Raw genomic sequence first — 24,370 nt, 5'->3', positions numbered from 1 at the left:
AGTCAAACCTTCAACATAAAATACTCCTTTATGCAGATGATATTTTAGTGTACGTTTGAATTTTCACTGAAAGAAACCTTCAATGTCATCTGAGTTTGTCTCGAGTTTATAAAACGCTTCGCAGCTATTGTCAGACTCTGAATCTTGAGAAGTCCGTCTTTGTTACCTGTATGTTTCGAAATTCCAAGATCCTAACAAGGACAGTACCACTAACATAGTCTTATTCATTTTCTTCCACAGAGTTATACGAGAAGATCAATACCACTCGCGTTAATGTAGCTGGAGCATCTTAGCTTAGCTTAGCATCCAGACTGGAAACAGGCTAGCTAGCCTGCCTCTGTCGAGAAATATCATAACTCACCTCCCAAAGCCCCCAAAGATAACAGTTGTAGCTACTCACAACTAAAATGTTAAACGGCTGCAGGTGTTTCAGCGCTCTAAAAACCCACGGTCCTCGAACTGCTCAGCGGCATTGAGCCAGACAGGCCTACTGCCAGGCCTACAGGAGATGGAGGAGACCAAACACGGAGCATAAAGAGGTAATATGTGTGCTGCTTCTGTTATGAGAAACTTCTGACATGTTTCACACATCAACATAAATAATCAGGATGTGTCAAAATGTTTGAAGTCAATGAAATGATGATGAAATACCAGAGTCCTTATAATCAAAGAGCAACTTGAGCCCCCCCCCCCTCATCACCCCCGGGGTTTAAGGTTGAAATCCATAAAAAAATATACGTTTTGCATGTAAGACTTCACACAGCCAGGTAATAGATGATCTTCGATTGTCCAACTAGATATTTTAGATCCACTGATCATTTAATCGTGATATCTTATCATTTCTCTCATGTTCTTTTCAAATATCGTTCCTGTGAAGTCACCAATGCACCAAAAAAATAAATAACAACAGGACCCAGAGGCAAAGCTTCAACGTTGACTGTATTTGTGTGACGTCGATACAAAGCAACAGAAACACGGGGCGAGTCGGTCACTGTGCCGACACGAGCTCAGAACTCCACCTGGAGGCTAAATCTACACGTCTTTATTGCGGCATGCATTTCATAGGATGGGAATGGATGGAGGGGGGAAAGCTGCGGTCCCTTTGAAGGAGGGCGAGCAGGCGGCCGCTTCAGAAGGCGTCTTGGTCCACGCGCTTCATGATGTTCCTGACCCAGGACAGCTTGGGATCCACACAGATGTGACGCCCCTTCTTTGTCACCAGGCTGACATGAAACACAGATGACGTCACGATGACATCACGATGACGTCATGATGATGTCACAATGACATCACGATGACATTACGATGATGTCACAATGACATCACGATGACATTACGATGATGTCACAATGACATCACGATGATGTCACGGTGACATCACGGTGATGTCACGATGATGGCACAATGACACCACGATGATGTCACGATGACACCACGATGATGGCAGAATGACATCACGATGACGTCACGATGATGTCACAATGACATCACGATGATGTCACGGTGATGTCACGATGATGGCACAATGACACCACGATGATGTCACGATGACGTCACGATGATGGCACAATGACATCACGATGATGTCACGATGGTCCACAATTGAGACAGATTATTATAATAAAAAAAGAACGAGGAGGAAACGGGGACCAAATTTACGATGCATCACATATTAAATATTAAAATAAAGATTGTGTGTAATACACAGACGTCTGATGAAAGAGAACATTTAAATGTTCAAGAATTTAAATTAATTTAAGAAGGAATCGTCACGAAGTAACAAGTCAGTGGCACTTGAATGGCACTTATGGTATTACTCATGGTATTACTCATGGTATTACTCATAGTATTACATATGGTATTACTCATGGTATTACTCATGGTATTACTCATGGTATTACTTATGGTATTACTCATGGTATTACATATGGTATTACTCATGGTATTACTTATGGTATTACTCATGGTATTACTTATTGTATTACTCATAGTATTACTCATGGTATTACTCATAGTGTTACTCATGGTATTACTCATGGTATTACTTATGGTATTACTCATGGTATTACATATGGTATTACTCATGGTATTACATATGGTATTACTCATGGTATTACTCATGGTATTACTCATGGTATTACTCATGGTATTACTTATGGTATTACTCATGGTATTACTCATGGTATTACTCATGGTATTACTATGGTATTACTCATGGTATTACTCATAGTATTACTCATGGTATTACTCATAGTATTACTCATGGTATTACTCATAGTATTACTCATGGTATTACTTATAGTATTACTCATGGTATTACTCATAGTATTACTCATAGTATTATTTGTGGTATTACTCATGGTATTACTTATGTTTTTATTTATTGTATTTTTGTAGTTTGACTTTGTTGAATAAATGCTACTTTCCGTATTCTTGTAGTTCTGAGTTTGTACGTTTGTAGTTCATAATATTTGACTAATAAGGAGAGGGTAAACTCACATGGCTGCCGGCATGGCGCACCGGTAGTCCGTGAGGTAGTAGGAGCGGATGAGCTTCCTGCTCAGCTTCCAGGGGTACGTCCTGAAGCAGCAGTCGTCGGGCCCGCTTCCATCTGAAGGAAGCAGGAAGTGAAAGTTTTACCAGGAGCGTGCGATGCGTCTGAAAGATGGACGAGCCGAGGTCACCGTACTGTTGCAGGTCACCGAGGAGAGCAGCGCGTATCCCAGCATGCACAGCAGGAGGAGGCGAGCGGTCCTCATGGTGGCTCGTGTGAAGATGGAGACGTATCGTCTACGCGAGAGGTTCATCGAGATGGAAGAAGACTTTTTTTTTAAAATTCTACTTTAAAAAACGGTGTCATCGGGCGGAGGAGGGAGGGCCGCTGTGGTTTCTCGACGACTGCGATGGAAACTTTCGGCTCGGGTTTCTCAAAAGGTTGAGGTGGATGACAGGAAGGAAACGCAGCTGTGGTTATGAGATGGAGCTCAAGAGCTGAGACCCAAAACCAGCAGCACCTGAACTACCTTCACGTTAACGGACCCGGGTATCAGGAATGTGTTTGTGTCTCTTGGTTTAATACAAAAAACTTTCTTCACATTTATTTTTCTAGATGCTCGTTGCTGCCCAAACAAGCGAATGCAATTTAAATCTTAAACTTGTATGCATGTATAATTTGAATGACCGTGGGCCACGCTTACAACTCATTATTCATACACTGTCATATTCATTGAATGTGTTCATGGTTCTGGTCATTCTTCTGTCCATCCTGGAGAGGGATCCTCCTCTGCTCTCCTGAAGGCTTCTTCACCTTTTAGGTTTTTTTTCTTCTTCTTTTTGGGGGAGATGCAAGGTCAAAGGTCAGGGATGTCTATGTGTACAGATTGTAAAGCCCTCTGAGGGGAGGTTGTAATCTGTGATATTGGGCAATATAAAATAAACTGAATTGAATAAGAAGGTTATTTTCGGTGCTCGTAAACCTTTTTAAAACGTCAACATCTTAAATTCTCCCCTGCAAATGCCAGAGAAGTCAATCTAAGAACCCTTAAAAGTGTGTTGACTTGAGTCAGTTCTATGGGAACGACTGACAATTTGGACCCTGTATTTTCCCATAATGCAACATGCTAATATATATATATATATATAAAATGGATGACTATTACCAACTCCTCTGGGTTATTTCCCAAGACTTTGAAGAGCACAGAAGACGGACACCGTTTTTTTACATGAGTAAATAAGTGTAGAGGTGAAGTGTTTATGTCGAGGCGTAGGAACAATTGAAAACAAAAAAATATACATCGATCATAAAATATGCAGATACACATTCAGAAGGAAGCCCCAAGTGACCAGAATGCAATGCTGCAACGAGACTTGTAGAGCTACCCTTAGACCACGGGGGCCTCAAGAGCACCCAAAGGGTCCAATCAGTACAACTAGGGCTGCAACTAACGATTATTTTGATAATCGATTAATCGGTTGATTATTCTATCGATTAATCGATTAATCGGATTTTTAAAAAAAACAATTAAATTTTCAACCCTTTATTCAAAACAGGGTCCGTATGGTCATGGAAAACCTGGAAAAGTCATGGAATTTTTAAATGGCTATTAGCAGGCCTAGAAAAGTAATTGGAAAAAATAAAATCCCAAAATATTTGGAAAAGTAATGCAAATTTGTTTTATTCAAATTTTAATTTACGCGGTATATATACAGTATGCTTTGGAATTCTCATTGTTAGTTTAAATACTACATCTTCTCACTTTGTCACGTATAGACAGAGTTTTCACAAAATGTTTAATCATGGAAATTTGGTTTAAAGTCATGGAAAGGTCCTGGAGACCCACTGGTCAGCATGTGATGAACCTGTTCACTGGTCACCATGGTGATGAACCCGGCACAAACAGACTGACAGCTTTCCTCTCCTGAGCAGTGGTCCCCATGTGGACCGGCCCCCTGAACAATACCAGAGACGCGTTCCGATTTATTATTTTTTTCACCTGGCCCGCTGCCGTTGAGATTGCAGTGAGACGCGGAGAAAATGTGAAGTGGTCCTCTTCGCAATAAAACATCTTTGATGGGACGTGTCGCGTCTCGGCCAATCAGCGTTCAGATGTCCACAGCGTTTGGGAAGTTAGGTTAGCTTGAATGTTAGTCCGCTACATCTGCTGCTGTCACGCTGCACGGTGTATCGATACTAACAAAGTACCCGTACGTTAAAAACGATGTGATTTAGCATATTTTTAGTATCGATACTTCATAAAAAGAGCGATCAGAGCGCGCGCGCTGCTCCGCTCCGTTAAATGTTGTCTGCACGCGCAGCGCTCACAGCGAGTCGTTGCCTTTCTCCATGGAAAAATATTTTCCGCTATCCGCCACGGAATAAATAACCACGTTTTCTACGTTATACTCTTGTGGAAATGCCGCACACGTCGTGACATGTAGCGCCCTGGTGTCTGGGGTCATAACGTCACCCGGAGGCGCACTCAGCTCCGTGAATGACTTCCGCATCCAGCGCCACGTGAGCAGCCAATTAGATTCATCAACAGAGGAGCAGCTCAGCGCTGATTGGCTCTCACAACGCAGCGTTCAGTCTCTCCTCTCCCTCTGCTTGTGTTTCTCCTGCGCCGCTCTGCGCTCAACTCAACTTTGTTTATACTCCGTGACTTATTGAGCGCCGTAATAATCGCGCGACACAACGAATCGATAATGAAATTCGTTGCCAACTATTTTAATAATCGATTTTTATCGATTCGTTGTTGCAGCCCTAAGTACATCACTTTATTTTAATAAAACCATGTTTATATACAGTTGCTTGGTAGCTCCGCTGCCTCCACATCCATCAGTCCTCTCCAGACCTCTACAGACCTCGTCTCTGAGGGGGACAAACTGAACCCAGAGAATCACAGCGTATCACAGGTTTTATTAAAATGGGATTGAATGTGGATCATACAGCGTGTGTGTGTGTGTGTAGAGCTGCGAGGCCTTGAATGTAACAAGTAGCTAACAGATCACATTCTGCAAATGCCACTTAACACACACATAAAAAACAAAAAAACACCACGATGAGAAGCCGACGGCCCGTTGTGACCTGCGAGTGGCGACGTTAAGAGACGATGCGAGGCGCAACTCGAAGGCTTATATGTGCAAAGAGCTTTATTGCAGTCCTGCAGGGTGTCACCACACAGGGTGTGTGTGTGTGTGTGTTGGGGGGAGGATTCAAGGCGCTTCCTGTTTGTTTGTGTTAAACCAGAACACGCGTTGTACTTCATCTGCGGTTCAGGTCCTGGAGGGCTGGACTCAGAGGGGACAAGAGGGGGACCAGATAGCACGGCGCACAACAGGAAGTGGAGTCTCATCTCTACATCCGATGAAGCAGCGTCACAATAACCGTCTCTTTAAAAATCATTTATCTCATTTGACAAACAGGTTTGTGCAAAATGGGCAAATCACAAAATAAAAAAATTAATTAAAAAAGGAGGAATATATTGAACATCATAAGTCATATTTAAGAGCATCCTGCAGTAAAGTGTTCCGACATCTGAGGAAGAAACTCAGATTCACCAAAGAAGTGTCAGATATTCTCTGAGATCAAAAAGTCATAAACTTGAGATTTATCTATTAAAGACTCATAATGCCCGAGGTGAATTAACCAGTCAAATGATACTTTGCCGTCGGATTTAGTGAGGAGGAAATACTCCATCAGCATCCGGACTCTGACGAGACATGAAAAACATTCATCATCTCTTCTTCTTGTAAATCAACCATTTTAATCTCAGATAATATTCGAGTGTTTTCCTTATAAACTTCAGATTATTTCCGGCTCCGTGATTAACTCGTTCTCCTGACCCCCACCGGGCCGTCGTCATCAACAGATGGCCGATTGTTCTGCGAGCCGATTATCAAAAAGCTTCATGTCGACAGCGACGTCACACAGGCCCCGCCCACTGCTGCTGCGACGACGTGACACACCAACCACGGTGTGTGTGTGTGTGTGTGTGTGTGAAGGCGGCGGCCACAAAGACGGTTACACCCGGGGACCGGGCGACCGCTGACACACACGCTGTGTTCGACATGACGGGAAGGAAGAATGTGCAAAACAAACAAACAAACAAACTTCAGAGGCCCAACAACGTGAAGAGAAACAGCTAAAAGGTCGAAATCGCTAAACAACCGGGAGATTCTGTATAAAAAAATTAAATAAATAAAACGAGACGATCGGCCGAGGATACAGACGGAGGTCGAGCGTCTCCTCCTCCTCCCTCGACTCCTCCCCCTTCCATGAGCTGCTCATATCACGTGTCGCTGGGCGGAGACGCTCAGCAACGAGCCTTCATGTCCTCCGGATACATATTTAAATAAATACATTTTAAAGCTGAAATGTACCTCGAACTTTAAGGGCAGCCAGCAGCAGCGTCGAGGACTCAGTGTCATCGACATAAATATAAAGTGTGAAACTCATTTGACAGGCAGCTCACGGCCGCTGAAAAACAAAGGAGCTCTCAGAGACACAGGAAGTGCTTTCCGAGAGCAGAGACGAAACCTGAACCAAACACACAGAAGAAAAGCACACGAGGATGAACTCAGAGTGAAGGAATGACTTGCGTGTAGAAAAGGAGACGAGAAGTGCACAAAGACGAGAGCTGAAGCTTCACATCACATCCGGGAGACTCGCATGAAGACGTCACGTCCCTGAACCGGGACGCACGGAGACGGGAAGAAAAGACGAGTGGAACCGCAGCTGGACGGAGTCCAAGAGGAGAGGGTTCCTCAGTGGGTTCCTCTGGCCTGTGGGAGTGTGTGACACATTCTTTCGGGGTGGTGGGAGATAAATAAGGCCTCACACTCCTCTTCACAGCCCACCCTCGTCACCATCACGGACCCTCTGGAGGTTCCTCACGGCGGCTCCAACCCGACGAGTCCCGCTGAGCCGAGAGGTTCTGGTGGAGTCCGGCGGCTCAGCGCTTCAGCACCGGGCTGCCGCCTCGCTCCGGGTCTTTCTGCAGCGCCTGCAGGACCTGAGGAGGAGGAGGGAGGGTTACAAAATGAAGAAGAACGTCACCTAAAAAAGAAGAAGTCCTTCCCACCTGCGCCCACTTCCTGTTGCGGCTGGTCATGTGAACGGCGGCGATGTGCTGGAAGAGCTGCTCGGCGGGCAGCTGCTCGGGCAGCCGGGTCAGGAACTGGGCCATGTGGATGAAGTCCATGGTGGTCAGCACGTCCTGGTACCGGCGCAGCAGGCCCAGGCCCGTGCGGAACAGGAACTCCTCGCTGTCCCGGCAGAACACGTCCCAGACCCGGCACGCCAGGTCCAGCGGCAGGGACTTGCTGTACAGGGTGAAGATCCTGGAGGGGAGGAGGAGGAGGGGACACGGTAACCATGGGAACAAGGGGCCGCGCACAGCCAATCGGAGGAGGACGCTCACCAGTCGATCAGGTAGATGTCGGGCGTCAGGTTGTTCTTGTGGAAATGTGCAAAGAGCTTCGGGAGGTTCTCTTCGAAGAACACCTCGAATGCAGCAAAGTACGTCAACATCTGAGGAGAGAGGGGAGGCGGGGCTTAGAGAGGGCCCAGAACCAGATCGACCAATGAGCAGCGAGGAGAGTCCCTGTGGACGGGCCGACGGTCCAACCGGCTGTAGTTTCACTGTTTGAGTCTTTTCTTTTCTTAAAACAACTTTTATGTGAATATTTGATTGTTTCCTTCGTCGTTTTTAAACTAAATATATTTGTTCAACCAACAGTTTAAAGTAATAAACATGTTGAATAAACCAAATTCTCATGACCAAACATGTTGTGAAACCTGCGTGTATTCACGAGTATAAACAATGAATGAGAGACAATAGTTTGACTAAAAGATATTTAGATAAATGTTTATTCTTTTAATCAAACTGCGTATAACGCACTTACATGATTTTTCAAAAACTTGTGGGATTTAATTTTTCCAGGCCTGGAAATAACCATGTTTTAAATTCCAGGACTTTTCCAGGTTTTCCACGACCGTACGAACCCTGATGAACACAATTAAATATAGTTTGAGCCCTGATCACTGTGATGGAAACCCCCACATCCCCTTGGCGTCGATGGGAACTGTAGTTCATTAAACCATCATCAGATCGACAGCAAGAGGGGGTCTCTTTGCCTACACGTCCCAGGGTGCATTGCGTCCAGCCGCTCCTCTCACGGCTGCATTTCTTTGGCTGTGAACACTCGACTCCAGCCGGCTCAATATCCCCCAAAACACGGTGACGTCTGTCCCCGTCCAGGACCTGCTCCGCTCTCATGTTTTTAGGACGACATTTTCTTTTAATACAAGCGAAGAGGACGAGGAAGCAGCTGCTCGTTTGAGCGCCATCGAAAACGAGGCTGAAGAACAGATTTCGGGGTCAACATGAAGCGCCGAGGAATCTGCCGCCTGAAGCCGGTCTCCAGCAACACTTCAGTACCTAAAGATACGACTGGGCGGGCCCATACACAGGCTGTGGTGACTCTATATAACATGTGTGTATGAACATGAATCGTATGTTGAGTTCCTGTGTGTGTGTGTGTGTGTGTGTGTGTACTAACAAGGCTGTGGTCCACTCTGAAGAAGGCCATCTGACAGGGTTTGTTGAGCAGGTTAGCGAAAGCTATAAAAGCGTCGGCTGTGTCGAGGTTCAGGATCAGCACGGCTGCGATGAACGACATCCCCTGCACCTACACACACACACACACACACACACACAGATGGAGAGAGGAAAATAACTGCGGTCGAACATGTGCTGTTCAAGCATTTAAAAAAAGACGTGTTATAATGTAACATACCCTTTGACTTCCGTCCCTGACTGTGTGTGTGTGTGTGTGTGTGTGTGTGTGTGTGGCAGCACAGGGTTGGGGTCAGTGCAGGAAGTCACAGTCATTTCTAAAGCAGTGAACGCAGCACGAAGCCAACATGACTTCCCTGGAAGGAGAACATCCAGACATCTTATTGCGCTTCACACTGGATGACCATGATGAAGAGGAAGATGATGATGATGATGATGATTTGTGATTGAAACACAACCGCCACTATGAATCTGTCTCAGGCCTCATGCCACACACTCCTCTCATCAACCAGGAACATGTGGTGGTTTGTTGCTATTGATCAGTTCATAAAGGATCAACAATAGGAGCAGTTGGAGCATATCAACTGGAAATATTAAAATATGTGATTTATTTCTACTAAAATATGGGAATTTTTTTGGGGGAAATATATCGATATAATTTGTGAACATTTGTTGGGAGAAAAAATTCGGAACGTATTTGAATATATATGAAATATCCCCAAAAACATGATAAAATATGTGTAGTTTACCAATAAATGATGTGTGTGTATAGATAAATGTATTATTATTTTATGAATTTCATTTAGTGAATGTTGTAATAATATCTAACATTCTACATGCAGGATCAATAAAGCCTCAGGATGTTGGAACGTGGTCGACTGTTTATGTTTACAACCGGGCACTCAGAACAAATATGTTATAGTAAAATATGTGAAAAATAATCATCAAATATATCTGATTCAAATCCAAAATGGGCCAAAATGTCCATTTTGGAGACCCCGCCTAAATTCTCTGGACTCAAACCTCTCTAACTTTGTCCCGCTTCACTTTTTTAAAGTTAATCTTTGCAGAGAGAATGTTCACATATTTTAATATGATGTGAGAGTTTTAAACCTTTCTAAATCATCCTGGAAGTGCTTTTTCCCCCAATTCGGACCTGACATTTTAATATTTTTTCTGAGTGCCATCTTCATTTACTCTTACCCAGTAGCATATAGACTGATATGTACACATCTTAACAAAAGAAAACAATGTTTAAAAATGTAAAACTGATTAAAATAGCCCCCTAGTGGTGGCAGAGATGCAGCCTTTTTAGTTTGGGGACGCACTTTTCAGAGCAGAGGCCTAAAAAAAGCTTGGAGCTAAAAAGTTCATCCATCTACAAGAAACATGTGCTTCTGCACCAAGGCAGGATGTCATGGTGTGTGTGGTGTGTGTGTGTGTGTGTGTGTGTGACTTACGTAGCCAACGTCTGGCCTGTAACAAGTGTATGCTCCCAGAATGCTGTGCAGTACGTCATGATATGGCCCGCCCTGACGAGTGACAAAGGAATCGTGAAGACAATGGAACAAAAAATGGCAAATATAGTTTCTCAAGATCCTGACAGACAAAATGTTGAGACAGTATAACAAAGGGCTTTGTAAGGGGGAGGAGCCTATCTCACTGACCTGCTGGAAGATGCACAGGTGGGGGAAGGTCCTGGAGATGTCCAGCTTGATGAGCTCCAGACTCGACTCCCGATCCGACGAGCCGGGATCTGAACCAGAAGGAGACACCGTGACGCGCGTGGAGTTTACCGTTTCACCTGAAGGCCTCACGGGGGCCGCTGCGTCTCTACCTTCAGGTTCCGTCTCTAAGGAATGTGAAGGAGTGCTGCTCCACTTCTCCCTGGCCCGGGACAGACAGATGCTGTACAGCTCTGAGGGACACAAGACGGCAAGACGGTCAACACGAGAGACGAGGACACGATGGAGAGAACCCCTCAGAGGAGGACACGATGGAGAGAACACCTTAGAGGAGGACATGAAGGAGAGAACCCCTTAGAGGAGGACATGAAGGAGAGAACCCCTCAGAGGACACGATGGAGAGAACCCCTTAGAGGAGGACATGATGGAGAGAACCCCTTAGAGGAGGACATGATGGAGAGAACCCCTTAGAGGAGGACATGATGGAGAGAACCCCTTAGAGGAGGACATGATGGAGAGAACACCTTAGAGGAGGACATGATGGAGAGAACCCCTTAGAGGAGGACATGATGGAGAGAACCCCTCAGAGGAGGACACGATGGAGAGAACCCCTCAGAGGAGGACACGATGGAGAGAACCCCTCAGAGGAGGACATGATGGAGAGAATCCCTCAGAGGAGGACACGATGGAGAGAACACCTCAGAGGAGGACACGATGGAGAGAACACCTTAGAGGACATGATGGAGAGAACCCCTGAGAGGAGGACACGATGGAGAGAACCCCTGAGAGGAGGACATGATGGAGAGAACCCCTCAGAGGAGGACATGATGGAGAGAACACCTTAGAGGAGGACATGAAGGAGAGAACCGCTCAGAGGACATGATGGAGAGAACCCCTTAGAGGAGGACATGATGGAGAGAACCCCTCAGAGGACATGATGGAGAGAACCCCTTAGAGGACATGATGGAGAGAACCCCTTAGAGGAGGACATGATGGAGAGAACCCCTCAGAGGAGGACATGATGGAGAGAACACCTTAGAGGAGGACATGATGGAGAGAACCCCTCAGAGGACATGATGGAGAGAACCCCTCAGAGGAGGACATGATGGAGAGAACCCCTTAGAGGACATGAAGGAGAGAACCCCTTAGAGGACATGATGGAGAGAACCCCTTAGAGGAGGACATGAAGGAGAGAACCCCTTAGAGGACATGATGGAGAGAACCCCTTAGAGGAGGACATGATGGAGAGAACCCCTTAGAGGAGGACATGATGGAGAGAACCCCTTAGAGGACATGATGGAGAGAACCCTTGAGGAGGACATGATGGAGAGAACCCCTTAGAGGAGGACATGATGGAGAGAACACCTGAGAGGACATGAAGGAGAGAACCCCTTAGAGGAGGACATGATGGAGAGAACCCCTTAGAGGAGGACATGATGGAGAGAACCCCTTAGAGGAGGACATGATGGAGAGAACCCCTTAGAGGACATGATGGAGAGAACCCCTTAGAGGACATGATGGAGAGAACCCCTTAGAGGACATGATGGAGAGAACCCATTAGAGGAGGACATGATGGAGAGAACCCCTTAGAGGAGGACATGATGGAGAGAACCCCTGAGAGGAGGACATGATGGAGAGAACACCTGAGAGGACATGAAGGAGAGAACCCATTAGAGGAGGACATGAAGGAGAGAACCCCTTAGAGGAGGACATGAAGGAGAGAACCCCTTAGAGGACATGAAGGAGAGAACCCATTAGAGGAGGACATGATGGAGAGAACCCCTGAGAGGAGGACATGAAGGAGAGAACCCCTTAGAGGAGGACATGAAGGAGAGAACACCTTAGAGGAGGACATGATGGAGAGAACCCCTTAGAGGACATGATGGAGAGAACCCATTAGAGGAGGACATGATGGAGAGAACCCCTGAGAGGAGGACATGAAGGAGAGAACCCCTTAGAGGAGGACATGATGGAGAGAACCCCTTAGAGGACATGATGGAGAGAACCCATTAGAGGAGGACATGATGGAGAGAACCCCTTAGAGGACATGATGGAGAGAACCCATTAGAGGAGGACATGATGGAGAGAACCCCTTAGAGGAGGATATGATGGAGAGAACCCATTAGAGGAGGACATGATGGAGAGAACTAGGGCTGCAACAACGAATCGATAAAAATCGATTATTAAAATAGTTGGCAACGAATTTCATTATCGATTCGTTGTGTCGCGCGATTATTACGGCGCTCAATAAGTCACGGAGTATAAACAAAGTTGAGTTGAGCGCAGAGCCGCGCAGGGGAAACCAGAGCAGAGCAAGGACAGGACGCTGCGTTGTGAGAGCCAATCAGCGCTGAGCTGCTCCTCTGTTGATGAATCTAATTGGCTGCTCACGTGGCGCTGGATGCGGAAGTCATTCACGGAGCTGAGTGCGCCTCCGGGTGACGTTATGAACCCAGACACCAGGGCGCTACATGTCACGACGTGTGTGGCATTTCCACAAGAGGATAACGTAGAAAACGTGGTTATTTATTTCGTGGCGGACAGCAGAAAATATTTATCCACGGAGAAAGGCAACGGAGATAAGCCCCGACGCCACTCGCTCTGTGCGCTTCAGACAACATTTAACGGAGCGGAGCAGCGCGTGCGCTCTGATCGCTCTTTTAATGAAGTATCGATACTAAAAATATGCTAAATCACATCGTTTTTAACGTACGGGTACTTTGTTAGGATCGCTACACCGTGCAGCGTGACAGCAGCAGATGTAGCGGACTAACATTCAAGCTAACCTAACTTCCCAAACGCTGTCGACATCTTGACGCTGATTGGCCGAGACGCGACACGTCCCATCAAAGATGTTTTATTGAGAAGAGCACCACTTCACATTTTTTCCGCGTCTCACTGCAATCTCAACGGCAGCGGGCCAGGTGAAAACAATAATAAATCGTAACGCGTCTCTGATATTGTTCAGGGGGCGGGGCCACATGGGGACCACTGCTCAGGAGAGGAAAGCTGTCAGTCTGTTTGTGACGGTTCATCACCATGGTGACCAGTGGGTCTCCAGGACCTTTCCATGACTTTGAACCAAATTTCCATGATTAAACATTTTGTGAAAACTCTGTCTATACGTGACAAAGTGAGAAGATGTAGTATTTAAAATAAATAAGAATTCCAAAGCATACCGTATATGAAACTGTGTAAATTAACATTTGAATAAAACAAATTTGCATTACTTTTCCAAATATTTTGGGATTTTATTTTTTTCAATTACTTTTCTAGGCCTGCTAATAGCCATTTAACAATTCCATGACTTTTCCAGGTTTTCCATGACCGTACGGACCCTGTTTTGAATAAAGGGTTGAAAATTAAAGTTTTTTTTATCCGATTAATCGATAAAATAATCAACCGATGAATCGATTATCAAAATAATTGTTAGTTGCAGCCCTAGAGAGAACCCCTCAGAGGAGGACATGATGGAGAGAACCCATAAGAGGACATGATGGAGAGAACCCCTTAGAGGAGGACATGATGGAGAGAACCCATTCGAGGACATGATGGAGAGAACACTTTAGAGGAGGACATGAAGGAGAGAACCCCAATACTTATTGCACCATGATCCTTCTTAATGAACTCTTCCTTCCACTTATTCACTCCTAGTGAAACCCTGTGTGTCTGTGTGTGTGTGTGCATAGTGTGTGTGTGTGTGTGTACATTCGAGTGTAAGCAGTCAGGTGACATCACACACGTACCATGTGTGATGTTGAGCTCGTTGCCCACGGCCAGGCTCCACACCTTGCCCCTCACGCTGGGGGGGAGGCCCTGCCACCAGAGGTCCCTGACTCGTCGAGATGTGCACCTGGGGGCGGGACAGGCGAGGGTTAAAGGTCACCGTCGAGCACACCTGAGCTCGCTTTGACATTGACCAGAACATTTCCTCCGAGTGTCCACTTCAGGGGGAGGAAATGACCTCCAGGGTTCACACACATGTTGACCCATGACACATGACGGGGTCCAGGACTTTAAACCAAATGTCCATGAGAAAACTTTTTTTTGTAATTCTCGGCGTAAACATTAAAAAGTGATAAAGTCAGATTTAAACTAACAATGACAATTCCAAAGCGTACAGTATATAACCTTAAATGACAAATGAATTATTTTAGATTAAAAAGTAAAACATTTATATCTTTTCAGTTAAGCTGCGTATGAGAGTGTATGGCGACTTATATTTAGAGCGTCTCTCTTTGAAAACCATACTCACCATTTAAAATGGAATATAACATATTTCCATAACTTTTCACAACACTTTGGGGATTTTATTTCGGTTCCGATGACACTTCCAGGTTTTCCAGGACCGTACGACCTGGGCCTCGCTTTACAATGAGCATTCACTCGTTCGCCCCCGTATGTCACAACAGACTAGAGTTGGTAAAGGTTGATCACGTGACACCTCGAGGGAAGTATGTGACGGCATGGAGGCGCGGTGGCGTCAAATCAACACGCTGGCGTGGCCGCGCGGCAGCTGAGCGTGTTGAACTGGTTGTCTGGTTCATCTCGTGATGAATCAGTGGGATGTCTCACCGCGGCGCTCGTCTGCGGCAGCCGTTCGCCGTACCCGTAAAAAGTTGCGTCATCATGATTTGGTGTAAAGGAAACAGACTATTAGCGACGCCCACGTCGGCATTTCACCAATTTACTACGAGTGTCCACCGGGTGTTTGGGTGTGAATTCACTTTATTTCTGCATCGCTTCCTGTCTCTCTGTCAGCGGCTCCGATCCAACCGATCGGTGAACAAGAGGCCGAATGTTCACGATACTAAACGCCGGCGTTTCTTGTCCTCACAGTGTGGTCCAGTTGGGCAGGATCTCCTGGTTCCAGGTCTGGGCGGCGGTGCCGATGCTCTCCTCCAGCTTACAGCGATCCTCCAGCTGCTTCCTTCTCTTCTGAGCCTCCTTCAACTCTACAGACGTGCAACAAGAGGGGGGGGGGGGTTAATAGGAGAGGCCGGGGCGTTGAGCTTGAGAGAAACCTCCAGAAGCTCCGAGACAAGAACCTGGCCGACTCACCTCTCTTCTTGGCATGGGCCACCATCTCCTCATACTGCAGCCGGTGTTTCTGAGCCTCCTCGGCCGGCTTGGCAGGCAGATTGCTGTAACACACGAACACCGAGAGAAGGAGGCGGATCAGCGCCTCCGTGTCCCCGGAGGTTGTGACGCAAGAAACGTTTAAAAAGGCCATTTTGCTCTTTTTTTTGGGAGCTTCCAGTCATTTTGCATCTCATTTTAAAATGTGTTTTGTTATTGTGTTGATATCAATGAAATGTGTTGAGCCATTTAAAAACACATTGGGAATGTTTGGACATGATGACATCATCTTTTTTCGCCAACACCCTGCAGTTATTGGAAACGAGTCAGAAACAATCCTACCACTGGAATCTCATTCTAATAACAGTACAACTACCTGTGTAGTCTTACATACTCAAATGTTCAAATGCTGATGGAGAATACAAACATCCATTCAACTGGACTATTGGTACTGATGAAGATCAGGAGTGAAAGATCCAGAACCGTGAATAAATTAACTCTTGTCAAACATAAATATAGATTTCAATAAAAAGGAAATGAACTCAAATTGCATTTTCTGGCTTATTATAATCTGCAGATCTGGATGAAAGCTTCAGAATAAGTGGACGTGGAGTCAAGATATACGTTTATATTATTTTATGACATTTTTTACTTTGACATTAGGGTCAAAGTAATTTAGTATTTACTCAGAAATGACCTCTGTGCACCTGTTGCTGGGGGCGAGTCATTAGTGTCAGTCGAGGGTCATGTGATTCAGGGTGCTGCATTAAATCGCACCATGATAAAATACTCTTCTTCTACCTCACTATAAATGTAGATAGATTATGGGTGCACTGGAATACTCTCATAACACTCAGCCGTCTTTTCTAGACTCCTGCTGCCAGCAGGGGGCGACGGTGACGGAGGAAGGAGCTGCACGCAGCAGCTGAACTGCCAGTCATGGTGTGATGGAGTAATCGTCCATGTGTACACACGGCAAATAAAAAAAGAAAAGAAAGAAAGGTGCTAATCGTGTGGCTTAGCAGCGCTGACTGAAACGTGAGGCCCAGCGTCCGTCCGTCTGTTAATTAAACGTCAAACGCAAAAGAAGAAAAAAACACACACAAAAACGTGGTAATGGAGCCAGCGTGACGGACGGCGATTAAACTTTCAGCAGCGCGTCTCGTTTACGGTCTGTAACGTAAACAGAGACGCGCGGCGGGCTGGAGCCACACCGAGGGGTCGGGTGACAGGAAGGACTGATAAAGAAGGAATGAGGGCGAGATAAAGAGCGAGAGGCAACAGACGAGGCTTTCATGAGCAAACTCCACAGTGAGAGAGAATGGGGGATAGTCCAGTGTGTGTGTGTGTGTGTGTGTGTGTACATACGCAGGCCTGTCCTCCAGTATGAGTGCGGTGGTGGAGAGCGGCTCAAAGTCCAGGTTTCTCCTCACACCGTGCCGGGGGGAGATCGGGTTGCCAGGTCCAGCTCTGCCACTCTTCGTTTCATATTCCTGACGACGGACAGAAGAAAAAGAAAAAATGGAACATTTAAAACACAAATATAAAAACTCATTGAAAGCAGAAAGAAATGACCACTTGCATCGCCCCCTGGGTAAATCCTGCTCTGCATTGAGCCATGCGGAGTTATTCAGGAGCAGTGGGCTGCAGTGAAGACCGGGGAGCAACTGGGGGTTCAGTGCCTTGCTCAAGGGCACTTCAACATGCCACTAATGGGGTCCAAATTAAACAGAAATGTTATTTTTTAATTGATAAATTTGGTTAATTACGTTGGTAACATATGTTGTAACTCATGGGGAGAGCGGGGATGTGAAGCGGGTAGCTTGTGGTTACGGGACGACCACTCATCCCCCATGAGCTGCAGCCGAGCACAGAACACACTGTGTGTGTGTGTGTGTGTCAAAGTGCAAACAGGTCACGCATGCAGTTTCAGAGAAAAGAGCCACCGCTGACCCCAAGGCTACTGTTGCGGTCGGGCACAGAGAGCAGGGTTTAATGGGTTTGGGAGAGAAAGGAGATGAGAAAACAAAGATGGCGGACTTGAAGGTGAAGTCATAACACTGAGAAATGTCCAGACGGCCTTGTGTCGGCCGCCGAGCGCTCGACACCGATACGGTGCTAGAGAGAGGAGGCCATGTGACGCCCAGACCCTTACAACCACACCATCAGCTGACATACAGGTTGTGTGTGTGAGAGGGGGAGCTCTGAGCCACATGCATCAGCACAGGAAACAACACTCACGGAACAATCCATTCCTACAATAGGAGTGTGTGTGTGTGTGTGTGTGTGTGTGTGTGTGTGCGTGCACGACAGCCCGTGTGATTGATCCTTCTTTGTGTTATTAATCCTTCTTTGTGTTATTAATCCTTCTTTGTGTTTCCGCCCGTTGGGCCAGAGGCGTGGAAACAAACAATGGTGATTCAATTAGATTTAGGAAGGCAGGGCAACACAAAGTAAGAGGAGCTACAGAAGAGATGTAAAGCCGCTGTGAAATACTATTATTATTATTGTTATTATCAGTTTATCTGATGGACAGATATGAGAATTCTAAAGAAATGTAGCTTTAAAAAGAGGGAAGTAAACACAACGTATCAGTTCCTCATTATCGCATCTTGCAAAGACTCAAGAAATGACACGTAAATAAAGTAAATTAAATTAAATAAAATTCAAGAGGGGAGGTTATATAAGACCGCTAAATAAAAAAGGACACGTAAATAAAATAAAGAGGTTAAATAATAGGACAGCTAACGGGATAGCTTACTCACTTTTAGCAACTAATCTCAAATCTCAACACTTTTGTATTTGTAGCTTTGTGTATCATTTCATTGAGTTTTAGCAACTTGCTCATACAGCTAGTTGCCATCTGATAATCTAAAACATTTAATCTGAGGTGAAACGAATAAAAATAAAATATTTGCACAACAATATTTCCCTCTTGTGAATGGTTGACCACATTCGCCTTTAGTTGGTATTGATTTGCCAAAATGGAACAGCTGCACGCCCATAAAACAAGTGTTAGTCAGAGTTTTGGATCCTGAGAATAGACTGATACTGCAGAGAGGTGTGTGTGTGTGTGTGAAGGGGGTCCAGCAGCAATGCAGGTGGTAGCAACAAGGTGTAAGAAGCTTTGTGTGAATGAGATGCAAAATAGTAGCGTAAAAGTATTTTAAAGTATGCCGGGCTGAGAAACTGGATACGAGTTTAACTAAAACAAGAACAAGTGGAACACTGGAGCAGAATCCCGTCGAGGCTAATAACCACGCTGCGGCACATTCCTCACCACTCAACAACCAGCACTTCAGATGAAAAGCTTTATGGGACTTCACTCGGCGCCGAAGGCTGTGGGCGACTCTCCTCCCTTGAGGTGTTAACAGACTTTAAAAGCGGAGCGGTCGGTGGGATTCCCCCCGGTTCGGATCGCTCATAATTCACTTTCCATAAACGAGTGTGTCTCTCAGTGCATCCCCGTGACCGACGCCCTGAGTCTTTCCTTAAAGGACGACAAACTAACACGTTGCCGTCTCTTCCTCCAGCATGGAGAGGACCCCTCTCGTGCCCTCGCTCTCCTCCCTGTGGGTCGTTAGCTTTAAGCTGCAGGAACAGCGGCGGTATCCCATGATGACGGCCGCCGGGGCAACCGGCTTCGTCACGCTGGCTTTCAGCTCTCCAATTCCCTGGTGGAGGAGCTCTCCCTGGGCTCTGGCTGGCCACCAACGGCCGTTAAGACGACACGGGGTCAGTGCATCATGTCACGTGACGGAGCAGCTGCTCCAGCTGTGCTCTGGATGAGCACCTCTGCATCACACATGAAAACACCTCTTCTCTCCGCGGCGGCTGCGGGAGGAAAGGCCACGGCGGCTGCGGGACGGGTTGGTCAGAGGCTCAGATACAGATCCGACTCCCCCGATTGAGTTTTAGAGATGATAAAAAGGAGGGAAAGAAAGAAAAGACGTTATTCATGCAGCGGCCCTGAGGAACCGGTGGGCGTGGCGTCACATTGAGGGATTTAACACATGAACTTCTGCCACGGTCAAGTTTCGGCCTTTATTTTGCTTCACACACACACACACATCAATTCACCTCAAGATCAACCAAATCCATTCGATGCAGCCTGTGCACAGATGTAAGTGAGGAAAACACTCAGTATCCAGATGGGAGCCCCGTGTCCCTGGGATCCGTCAGGGGAACAATGCGCCGCCGCACGTGCTTCTGTTGAACCGAGTCGGGAGCTATGACGCCGAGCTCAAGAACGCCGGGTCACATCCAGTCCATCGGAACATTTTCGGGAAACTCAAAATGCGTTTTTGGAGACGCCGCTGACTAATCATCCACGACCACGGAGCACAGAGCCGCGGCTGAACGAGGCTATTGTGAGAAACCCGAGTCGCCCTCTCGCTCCGCGGCGGCCCGTTCACGCTCCGACTGCCAAATGCCCTCTGATGCAGGGACGAGGTGAGAGAGAGAGAGGGCGAGAGAGAGACGAGGTAGTCCACTTGTCCTCGCGGCGCAAAAAAAAATGCTCACTCACCATGAACGCTGCTGGTCCTCACAGACCGCCAGTCCTCCGGTGGGGGTTCCTCGTTACAGAACCTGAGCCCAGCGTCATTGCTGCTCCTGGAGGAGGAGGAGGGGGGGGGGGTGTTGCTCACTCCTGGCAACAGGACACCCGGGCGCAAGAAGACGAGGAGGAGGAGATCAAAAAGGAGGGGAGATGGAGTCGAGCTGCCGACGGAGGGACACACCTCGCGTTGGAAACGATGCAGCATTCTCTCTCTCTCTCTCCCTCTCTCTCCCTCTACACTGAGCAGCTCTGCATCAGCTCTGCGTGTGTGTGTGTGTGTGTGTGTCGTTAGTCCCCAGCGCTGCACCGAGGGGAGCTCTGCGCTCTGCCGTGTCCTGGCAGCGGCTCTCAATCGATCCCAGAGCAACGGATCGGGTCTCAGACGCTCTCCGAGGCGTCGACGCAGACACAAAGCGTGTGCTCGTTTACGGCTCATTGGAGGATCCTCACATTCCTTCTGGGTCTCATCTTACTCATCACTATTCAGAACTTGCCTCAAGTATCCATAAACCGTGACACCGCTCACCAGTTATAGAGGTTCATCCACTAGAAACGGGAGATCGGCGGTTCGATCCCCCACTCCGCTGTTCTAGATTTGTGCAAATGATTAGATACGATCCCAATGAGTAGTGTAGCACCTCTCTGCCGTCAGGCGAGTTGTTTCTGGTGCCGATGTCACGGGTATTCTGCGATCCAGAGATACAAAATGGCGGCTCGGGAGTCAGATCCGAACCCGATATCCCGTCACATCGTATCATCCGTCGGCCTGTTCGTTGGCAGTTCTCCACATCAGACTCGACAATGAAAGACAGTTCTCTGGCCTGTGTGTTCATGTTTTACAAAGGATTCAACCCGATACGCCACACATCCATTCAGGGTTTGTTCCTCGGCGGTTCTCTGGAGACGCTCATCCCATCTTCACGCTTGGTGGCCGTTTTTGCTGAGGAACCCGTGCGACATTTAGCGTCAATAAGCTTTGAATGGCAAACTGGATGTAGCCGTGGGGGCGGAGCTTCAGGGCTCTGCAGACTTTTAGCAGCTCCTGGACTGCAGCCCGCTGACGTCCAATGGAAACCCAGGTGGGACTTTAAGCTCTAAATTATTTATTCTAATAGCAAATTTCCGTCAGCACTTCCCAGAAGTAAGACCCGTATAAGAAATGAATGGAAACATAACAGCAGACGCTTCCAGACCAAAGGAACTCATTCGCCATGAGCCCGGTCCGGTCCTGGAGGCTCGTGGTGAACCGACACCTCACGGAGTCAGACGCATCCGTACACGCCACATATGACTTATACTTGATTTACAGCGAGGCTGATCCAGACCTGAGTCTACATGTGGAACAGTAGACTTGAACCGCTTCAGAAACGTTTCCATCCGGAGCAGAACAACAAACCACTGAAGATCCCTTCAGGCCATTGAACGTAGTTCCTCTACAGCAGCACAAACACATTCGCTCTCAAAACCCCTCAAGTCGAAAAGCCATTCCAACGACCTCCTGCTGGGAATGTTGTCCAAAATTCAATTCAGACCCACTCCCCAAATCTCAGTGTGACTTAGACCAGAGACTCAGCGGCAACAGCATCACCACGACATGTTCATGAAAGTCCCCAGGCGAAGGGTTGCTTGAGGACATCGCACGGTGTGTGTGTGACACACACACACACACACACCGTGTTCTCAGATTCCTAAGGTTCAGTGTGAGGTTACAACCACATGCAGGCGTTTGTGCACAAGTTCAGAAGTTAGGAGTCACGTAGAAATGTCCTTATTTTTCAAAGCACTGTTTTTATCAATGAAGATAACATTAAATGAATCATAAATACTCTCTCTACATAGTTAATGTGTAAATGACTATTCTCTGGTGTTTAATGAAGTCTCTACAGAGTGTATAGAGACCCAACTCCAGTGTTCTAATGGTACATTGTGTTATCGCCGTAGAAGACAAGCAGAGGGGTAGAGAACACTTTGAGAACCCTTTTTATGTGAGCGCAGCTGAAAACAGTTATGCTGGTGAGAAAAGCTATAAAACTGGCCTTCCTTTGAGCGACAAGAAGAACAACATTAATATTTACAATAAACATCATTATTTATAACCTCGTCAATGTCTTGACTATATTTTCTATTCATTTTGAAAATCATTCGATGATTAAAAGTGTGAGTTTTAATGGAAACACAAACTTTTAAACGGTTGTGTACATAACCAGCGATTTAAAGCTCTAAAGCTCCTGATGTGTAAAGTGCAGAGAGCTTTCTGCAGCACAAAGAGTAAACAGCACAATAATCACAGGCTTCTCCCAGCTTAATGACAGGCTGCCATCGTGTTCTTTGCTTTATTCCTCCTGGAGGTGGACGCTCCTTCACATCAGACTGGCTGGGAGCGAGTGGGAGATAATGTGAGTGTTCAGCCTCCAGCTGCCAACGAGCTGCAGCCGCTCCACGCCTCTCAGCCGAGAGCCGGGCAGACGAGCAGTCCGATTATCCGCACTTGCATGTTTGAAAATATTAACGCGTGGATCTTTTCATTGTATTTTGGCTTTTTGTGTTGCATGTCCATTCAGTTTCAGTCTAACGTGGAGATACAAGTCCTGGGAAGAGGTAGCGAGTCGAGCTACAGGCCACAACGGAAACGGGGAAAAGGGCTTTTGTGTCCTCCGAGTTTTAAAGTATTCTGCAACATAAGAACTGATTCCACGAATGGATTTTAAATATAAAATGAAAGAAATAGAGGCAGGTTCTCCCAAACATGTCAATGTTTCCTAAATTAACTGTGTGATGTCACCGTCTCTTAACTTTTAGTTTCTTTTAACTCGTCTTGTTCCGTGTGTTTTTGTTCGTCTTGGCCAGGTCACCCTCGAAAAAGAGATGTTTTTAATCTCAATGGGTTTCAATAAAAGGGTTGATAATACTAAAATTACACTTTTGTCACGAGTAGCAGGCGCAACGGTTGAAATATTGAATTCAGCAGAAGGAAACATCTCATGTTACGCAGTGCAATTAACAAACAGTGGTCCTGAAACCTGGAGAGGAGTCGGGGCGTGAGCAAAGGGAACATCCCATTGGCTCCCTGGAGCGAGTCACAAGAGTGACAACCGGGGAGCTGTGCACCAGCATGCAGTGAGACTAGTGGCAACACTGGCTACTCCGTCTCATCTGATTGGCTTAGAGTCCGTGTGGTTTAATGTGCCGTGTCCTTTCCATAACGTTTCGAGGAACCGAGCGCGGTCGTTTCTCTTCCTGCACGCGGCGTTCTTAAAAATAGCCCAAGAAGCTAAATGTCCGTGATGGGAGGAGAGCCGGGGAGCTCCCGGAGAACACGCCGACGTTCCTCACATGTAGACCTCTGTGAAGTCATGCGTGTGGTCATCGTGTTGGTCGTGATGGTCGCTCTGCTCGAAGAGCTTACTGCACCGAGAGAGGTGTCCATGAGATGTTTACACAACAGCTTCAGGTGAGTTCGACAAAAGGTCAACACAGGTAAATAGACACGTGATATATTCAATATTTGGGGTTTGTGATACTTCATACATGCAGTTTGATGCTTTCCAACAAAGAGCTTCAGTGTAAAGAAAGATATTGAAATATGTAGAAGGCAAGGAGTCGTTCCCGGTCAAATGACCGAAAGTGAGGACCTCGAACGATCATTCATCTGCGGATCTTGCTATGGTTGGGGGGAAATAATAATTGTTATAGTTTTTAGACGAGCGCTCTACCTCAAAGCAGTTCGTGTAACTTAAAGCCTCCTTACAGAGCCAACGTCGGGGTTTAGGATGCTGTGCCACACAGTGAGGTGGTTTAACCGGAGGACCCCAAACCACAGCTGACAAGACCAGATAAACTATGGAGCACGAGGAGAGCTCGTTTATAGGGCTTGTAGAAAATACATGACTTTTTAAGAAAGGTAGAATTTCAAAGTGCTTTTTATCGCTGAAGACCTATTGTGGGTTCTTGTGACTAATCGACTCCAG

At 46.6% G+C, this 24,370-nt stretch overlaps 2 protein-coding genes across 6 annotated transcripts in view; both read right to left on the bottom strand.

Moving 5' to 3' along the window:
- Nucleotides 1-920: 920 nt before the first annotated feature.
- ccl36.1 (chemokine (C-C motif) ligand 36, duplicate 1) lies at nt 921-4,929 on the bottom strand. Of its 2 annotated transcripts, XM_056442500.1 has the most exons (4): nt 4,494-4,929; nt 2,690-2,926; nt 2,500-2,611; nt 921-1,223 (listed from the first exon to the last, which is right to left on the bottom strand). In XM_056442500.1, the coding sequence occupies exons 2-4, from the start codon at nt 2,805-2,807 to the stop codon at nt 1,130-1,132; spliced, it is 324 nt and encodes a 107-aa protein (XP_056298475.1). In that variant the 5' UTR covers nt 2,808-2,926; nt 4,494-4,929; the 3' UTR covers nt 921-1,129. The 2 variants fall into 2 exon arrangements, with proteins under 2 accessions (XP_056298475.1, XP_056298474.1); XM_056442499.1 differs by lacking the exon at nt 4,494-4,929 and having other exon boundaries at nt 2,690-3,913.
- A 467-nt stretch (nt 4,930-5,396) lies between these two features.
- Nucleotides 5,397-24,370, bottom strand: part of tbc1d14 (TBC1 domain family, member 14) — a 36,427-nt gene continuing 17,453 nt past the window's right edge. For 2 of the 4 annotated variants that reach the window (XM_056442486.1, XM_056442487.1), the window contains 11 exons: nt 17,210-17,334; nt 15,824-15,906; nt 15,600-15,717; nt 14,509-14,615; nt 10,915-10,995; nt 10,745-10,833; nt 10,538-10,609; nt 9,061-9,189; nt 7,920-8,029; nt 7,581-7,839; nt 5,397-7,511 (listed from right to left, as the gene is read on the bottom strand). In XM_056442486.1, coding sequence (XP_056298461.1) covers nt 7,452-7,511; nt 7,581-7,839; nt 7,920-8,029; nt 9,061-9,189; nt 10,538-10,609; nt 10,745-10,833; nt 10,915-10,995; nt 14,509-14,615; nt 15,600-15,717; nt 15,824-15,906; nt 17,210-17,334 — 1,233 coding nt within the window. In that variant the 3' untranslated portion in view covers nt 5,397-7,451. Of the gene's footprint in view, nt 7,512-7,580; nt 7,840-7,919; nt 8,030-9,060; nt 9,190-10,537; nt 10,610-10,744; nt 10,834-10,914; nt 10,996-14,508; nt 14,616-15,599; nt 15,718-15,823; nt 15,907-17,209; nt 17,335-19,121; nt 19,749-20,369; nt 20,583-24,370 lie in introns of those variants that run through there. The other 2 variants (XM_056442488.1, XM_056442489.1) reach the window with 2 other exon arrangements.

This window comes from Pseudoliparis swirei, chromosome 21 (genome assembly GCF_029220125.1).
Source record: "Pseudoliparis swirei isolate HS2019 ecotype Mariana Trench chromosome 21, NWPU_hadal_v1, whole genome shotgun sequence".
Taxonomy (NCBI): domain Eukaryota; kingdom Metazoa; phylum Chordata; class Actinopteri; order Perciformes; family Liparidae; genus Pseudoliparis; species Pseudoliparis swirei.
This window is presented reverse-complemented; position numbering and strand designations above follow the sequence as displayed.